Source organism: Limulus polyphemus, unplaced genomic scaffold (assembly GCF_000517525.1).
Source record: "Limulus polyphemus unplaced genomic scaffold, Limulus_polyphemus-2.1.2 Scaffold3725, whole genome shotgun sequence".
Lineage (NCBI taxonomy): Eukaryota > Metazoa > Arthropoda > Merostomata > Xiphosura > Limulidae > Limulus > Limulus polyphemus.
The window spans coordinates 86,854-93,566 of record NW_013669335.1 but is presented as its reverse complement, the minus strand read 5'-3'; the positions used below and the strand labels follow the sequence as shown (position 1 = coordinate 93,566).

At 31.1% G+C, this 6,713-nt stretch overlaps 1 protein-coding gene across 1 annotated transcript in view; it reads right to left on the bottom strand.

Moving 5' to 3' along the window:
* Positions 1 to 6,713, bottom strand: part of LOC106469925 — a 21,708-nt gene that overhangs the window by 2,319 nt on the left and 12,676 nt on the right. Inside the window, exons 4-5 of the mRNA XM_013930443.2 lie at positions 3,387 to 3,439; positions 1,784 to 1,907 (exon numbers count right to left, since the gene is read on the bottom strand). Of these exons, the coding sequence (XP_013785897.1) occupies positions 1,814 to 1,907; positions 3,387 to 3,439 (147 nt within the window). The 3' untranslated portion in view covers positions 1,784 to 1,813. The remainder of the gene's footprint in view (positions 1 to 1,783; positions 1,908 to 3,386; positions 3,440 to 6,713) is intronic.

Genomic DNA, 6,713 nt, shown 5'->3' with positions numbered 1-6,713 from the left:
TGTTATTATTCTATGTTCTTTGGTACATTATTTAATTCAATAAAAATTATTTCATGCATTACTACCATTAGTATATAAAAAAAGGAGGGTTAAGTGCCATCGACAGCAAAAAAAAAAAAGACACTGGTAAGTACTTTATTTCTTGTTTTTCATGTATATTATTTCTTAATTATTATAAAAATAACTAAAATGTAATAATTGGGATCTCTTTAGGTTATATTAGGTAGGTAAAATAAATAATAATATAATAAAAATATTTCAAGAGGCATGCGTGCAAGCAGCTCAGAGTAGCTGGTGGGTAATGCAATTCGATAGTGTAACGTGAGCTACACGTTCCCCTAGTGATTTACAACTTATAATGGCATGAATAGTAGTTAGACACAGTTCAAAGTGCAATAAAACAATAAAAGTTAATTGAAAATAGATGTATACTGTTTAAAGCTACTTAGGATAAATGAATGTAGTTATTATATTTGAAGTCATTCTAGAGACAAAAAAAGTAATTTAGATTTTTTTTTTGGTGGTTACAAGGACAGTCAAATTGATCAATCTTGATTTGAGGTATGGTAGAGAAAATAACAGACAAAATATGAAGTTTTACTGAAACAAAAACACTTTAAATTCATGTAGGAGGTTTTAGATATTATACAAATGAAATTTGAGATTTTTGAGATGAAGAAAAGTATTTTTAATCTTAACATGAAAATCACTTTGCACATGAACTATTCAAAACAAATACTTGTTATATTCACAGACAAATTTTTTTTTTAGTTTATTAAAAATACTTCACTAAAATATGATTCTTTGTATGTAAAAGACTTAATGTTTACTGAAAGACTGACAAATTTCATGATGATATACACACTATATTAAAAGTTAGTAGCATCATATGTATAAAGACTGAGTGAAAAGAGGTCATGTAGTTGGTCAAATTGAACGAGTCCATATTGAGAGAGTTAAGGTAAAAAAACAAAAACTTTGATGTTGCTATAATCATCTTGAAATGATGTAAAACAAATCTGTGGTACAAAACACATCTTTTTTTCTTAATTGACAGATTTTAAAATAATGTATTTTTTAAAAACCCAATTAAGAATGTTTTATAGTTTCTTTTTTTTGGTGTAATAAAGTTCTGTCTAATATAGGTTCTAATTTGTTTTTAAATTCATATTTGTATTTAATTGGGCACGAGGAAGGCTGCACATGGAACTGAAAGCTTTCAAAAATAAACACTGCATATTATAAAAATATTTCTTCATTAATAACTGCAAGCTTAAGTAATGGGACTGACAGAACATACCGATTTTCTCCTAATCATCCAGATCAACCTAGCCGTTAAACGATCAATGTCGTGACAACCTGTACGTGTCAGTAAGAGCAGAGTAATAACAAGTTGGTGATATACATATAGACTGCTACATACAAATCTACAAATTAGCTAATTACAAGACATGAAGTATTGATCAACTTAGTGTTTTGGTAAAGAACAGAGAACAAATTACAGGTACTTATACAACATGTGTGCCTTACTGTGTAGTCCAGGGCACGAGTACTTGCACTATGTCTTATCTGACACACTAAATACTGTCATAGTAATTTGGAAAAATAATTGCTCTCCATAATTATAGTTCTACTGTACTTACTAACATGTGTTGTTTGTGATTCTTTCAGGCACTCCATATAAATAAATTCAATTTCTGAAAAATGTTTTTAGAAGACCCATGTCTAACAAAATAATCAGGTTTATAACACGAAACAGTAAATGAACTTAAAAAAAACTTACACAAATAACAGTACTTTCAGAATTTCCTACTTAAGTATCAGGAACAGATAATCTGTCTGACTTTAAAATTTGAAGACGATGACTTGGAGGTCGTACAGAAACGGGTTCTTTTTTTGCTTTGAGTCTAAAGTGTATAAGAATTAAAAAACACTTAACTTCAGCAGGTTATCATGGATTTTATTTATAATTTACTTATGGATACTGCAGTTATTAACCTCATGGCACTAGCCAGAAAAACAAATATTTGTACAAGATTTTATAGAACACCTTAATGACTAGAAGAATAAACCCATTGTTATTTAGAATAAACTTCAAAAAGACTGCTTTTCACTGCAATGATTGAGTTCTTAGTTTTCTAAATACACAATAATTATAATTAAATTATCAAAATCAAAGCAAAAAATGTAAGGCATATAAAAAAACAAAAAAAAAAAATGTTCTTTGTTAGATATACTTGACCACTTGTAAAAGCATGTTTGTATGCTCCAGTACCTTCAGACACAGTTTCACATTGTTTTATTTGCTGAAAAACTAAAAGCTTCAAAAACAACCAAAAAACTTTCATAATTTTTTGGTGTAAAATTAGCCACTATCTCAAATTTACCCTTTGTGATTGTATGAAAGTCTAAGTATGCATGTCATGAGAATAAGTTACAGGTACTTATACATGTGTGCCTTACTGTGTAGTTCAGGGCAAGAGTACTTGCATTATGTTCTTATCTGACGCAATTAAAATTGTCATCATAATTTGGAAAAAATAATTGCTCTCTATAATTACAGTTTTACTCTACTTAACAATCACAAGTAAGTGTGAAGAACAGCCTTGAAGAACCATATGGTCTCCTGATGTCTATCTTATATGGACCAAAATTAGTGTGCATTGCTTAGTTAGCTAAAAGAATCTATGCCAAAACAAAAAACTGATTCTGCAATTTTGTCTATTCTAAAACTGGTTTAATAATCACTTCACATTGTAAGGGGAAACTTGCATATAATTTTCCACTTATTAATAAAATAATTTAAATACTTAAAAATTAAAACAATTATAAATTATCTGTGCATTAGATTTAAAAACAATTCATCCAAATGCTAATACAAGAATACATAGTTTAAGCTATTAATTTAGCTTTAAGTGTAATAAATCAAGCCTAACAATATCTCTCTCACACAAACATCCTGCTTTTTCCTTCATTTTTGATATCTGATTAGTAATGTACTGAATACTCATTCTTACTTCAAACTTTTCTATCCTATTTTATGTTTTGTACAATAATGTTTGTAGATGTAAGAGAAGTTTATAAACTTTTACAAAACTGAAGTACATTTACAAAAGACAAGAGGCTTTTGTATAATTTTAGCATTCAAGGTAATCTTAAAAATGCCTGTAGGTCTCAGCATCAACCATAGAATATTTAATCAAAAATAAAAAAAATATTGCACTGGATGTACTATTAATGTTCTTATTACTTTTATTTTTTATACTCATTATATAGTACACATTTTATAATTTATAGTAACAATAATCCCAACACATACACTCACAACCAATCTCTTTCATTCACAAAATCTTTAATATGTGAAAATATATAAAATAACTACATACTTGAGCTTTTTAGTTTTCCTCTTTCCTTGAAGTTCTGGTAATCCCTCCTTGGCCTAAAAAAAATGAGTGCAATGAAGAAAAAGTTTATGATCTTAATTACAAATATAGTACATTTTACAAGCAATCAATGAAAAAAAAAGAATTTAATCATATGCATTATATTAGGTATTTGGTGCTTGGTTAAGAACTTAAAATCCCATTGAATCTTCTGTAGCTGGCTTGAGAATAACTTTGCAGAAACCAATAAATATAATAGAGAATTTCATTAAGTCAAAATTGACACTACAGGTCTGCCTGTGAGAAGCAGAAATTATTCATCAATAGGATGAAAAAACAAAGTTGTTGACCAACCTAGATTCAAGTGATATGGTGTGATCTCGCACCTTGAAGCCGGCCCATATACAGAAAGAAACAAATATGATCAATATGATTTACTGCATTATAAAGTATGATCATGCAAAACCAAAGTTAATTCATTCTCACAAGTCACTATTTCAATTGAATTTTAAACTGAAGAAGTGTCATGCAATATACAGAAAGTGGAGCTTGGCATTTATACACACACACACTTTTAAAAATACAAAGTTGAAACTTGTGTTATTAAAATTTGACCACATGAACATATTTTACTTGTATATAGTTTTAATACTATAACTTAATGCACTAATTGTATCTTCATAAAAGTAGTTTGTACACAAAAAATCACTTTTTGTTAATGAAGTATTTTTACTGAAGATTTGTCCGTGAATATTTAGTCTTTTTTTGACTAGTTCGAGTGCAAAATGATTTATGTTAAAATTAAAAATACTTTTCTTCAACTCAAAAATCTCAAATGTCACATTTGTAATCTTTTAAACCTCCTACATACATCTCATCCATTTCCTCTACCCTAACTGTATACAAGATTGGTCAAATCGACCAACCTCATAACCACCAAAAAAAAGAAAAAAATCGAAATTAATCTCAATTAATCTTTTTGTTTCTTTCTAGAATGGCTTCAAAATGTAACATGAAACCACATTTGTTTATCCTAAGTAGCTTTAATCTACAGTTTATCTATTAACCAAATATCCATCTCTTTTCACTCTTATTCCATTGTGGATTTTACAATGTTGCATGAATTCTTTGTTATTTAGGTCTATTCTTACGTGTACCGGGGACAATTGGGTACATTTAGGACATTCCTTTACAGCTGTTAATATTGTAACACGGTAAAATTTTATGTTTATTACTACACGAAGGTTATGGCTTGTACCTGGAGCACAAGTACAACATCTGACCCCTTCCAAAGCTGTATCTATATGGGTAATGCATTAGTATACGAAATTTCACTTTGTAAAGTGACAAGTTTACCTGCTAGTAGTAAATGACTTGTTCTTGTACATATAATATTAAGGGACAAATGAAAAAAAATCATGTACAGGCATTTTTCAAAATAGACAGTTTTGAGGAATCTATCAACTCAAATAGACAGTTGAAGACCTCGAGCCTGTTCACAAGTGCATTCAACATTGTAACAGGTTTTTGGTTTCCCACCAATTTACAAATGAGATCATATGAAAGAGAGAGCATGACGAACGAGAATAATATTCCCATCATCTTTGGGATTATAGTTTGCAGCATCTCTTTAGAGTCAATTTAAGAATCATTTAGGTGTATGGTTTCCACATAAATGGTTTGTTTGTTTGTAGTAAAGCACAAAGGGCCATCTACTTGTATAACAAGTTGTTTTTAAATATTTATAATGATTATTTTCCAAGATTTTAGAAAATCCAAAAAAAAGAAAGAAAAGTATGTTGCATATTGAGGGCACTTCGCAACTCCTGTATCCATTACTGACAGACACATGTTCAAAGATGTGGCGTAGCTCTTGCATGCTAGACAGATTGCCATTTTCGTGTCACATGCAGTTCTAGTTGCTCAATAATATTATACTTAAGGGATCATCTGAAATTGTGTATATGTCTCAGTAACTTATTTTCTGTAATAAATTTAGTCCTATCACAGATGACTAGGGCCACGTGTTTTCAGACTTTTTTTTTTTTTTAAACGCTGAATCCATTGTTGATGTTGGAATGCATACATTTTCTAATGCACGTCATTTATTTATTTTTGTTAGCATAGTGGGGCTATTTTTTCAGTTGGCCTGGAGCTGCAGCTCCACCAGCCCTCAACTTAATATAGCCCTGACCTGACCCAATGAGTCCCAACAGCAGGGGAATGAAGTACAGAGGGATACAGCAGAAAAAGAAGTAGAACAGGCCAACCAGGCAAATTGAATGGAACCAACATCTACAGAAACAAACCTGAGGAATGAAAAAAATGCCTCAGATAAAAAATGGACTTAGGAGAGATAATACAGGAGGGTAGAGAGGAAATGCCAAAATGGGGAACTAGAAAGTGAAATAGAAAGTAAAGGCGTATCATCCACACGTGTGATTATTCTTCAGGCGAGATTTGCCCGCCAATGTGGAACATCATGTTAGAAACTCGGAGATTATTATTAAGTGCGGTAGTAATTAATAGTAGGGGTTGAGATGAAATGAAATGGCGAGCACAAAAATCGCCCGTTTAAAACCACCTTTAAAATCTCTGAATCTTTTCTTGATTTAAAATCTTAATCTTTAAAATCGCCCGTTTAAAACCACCTTTAAAATCTCTGAATCTTTTCTTGATTTAAAATCTTAATCTTTAAAATCTCTGAAATCTTTTCTTGATTTCCTGTCATTAGTATCCAAGGATACTAATGACAGGAAATCAAGAAAAGGAAAAGAAGGAAGTCTACAAATCGGGACAAGAGTCATGAAGGTGAGAGGGGGAGGGAGCATTCAGGTGTGAGAAAGGAGCTATTACAGAAAGGAAACGGTATAAATCTAAAAGCAAGCCAGGAGAAAAGACAAGGTAAACCCCATTAATTATGGATCATGGAGTAAAAAATGAGAAATAAAGAACACAGGCAAAAGATAAGGAAAGGAACATACCCGAGAACAAAGATTTATAGGTTTAAAAAATAGGTTAAGGTTGTAGTCCAGTAGCTCATTCCAGCTGAAGAGAAAGAAATGTATCCAATATGACGGGAGTAGGAGGCCCAGTAAGCAAGTGATAAATCACAACTCATTGAACAATGGCTGCAACAACCCCAACAGATAACAAGCCTCCCAACAACAGAGTATAAATAAGGCCGAAGTGTGAACAATATCACCCACTCAGGACCAAGTATAAATTGCTGTCATTGCCAACCTGGTAACCATTTTGCTGTCATTAGTAAACATTACAGCTCTTTTGTACACACACACACACACACACACACACACACACACACACACA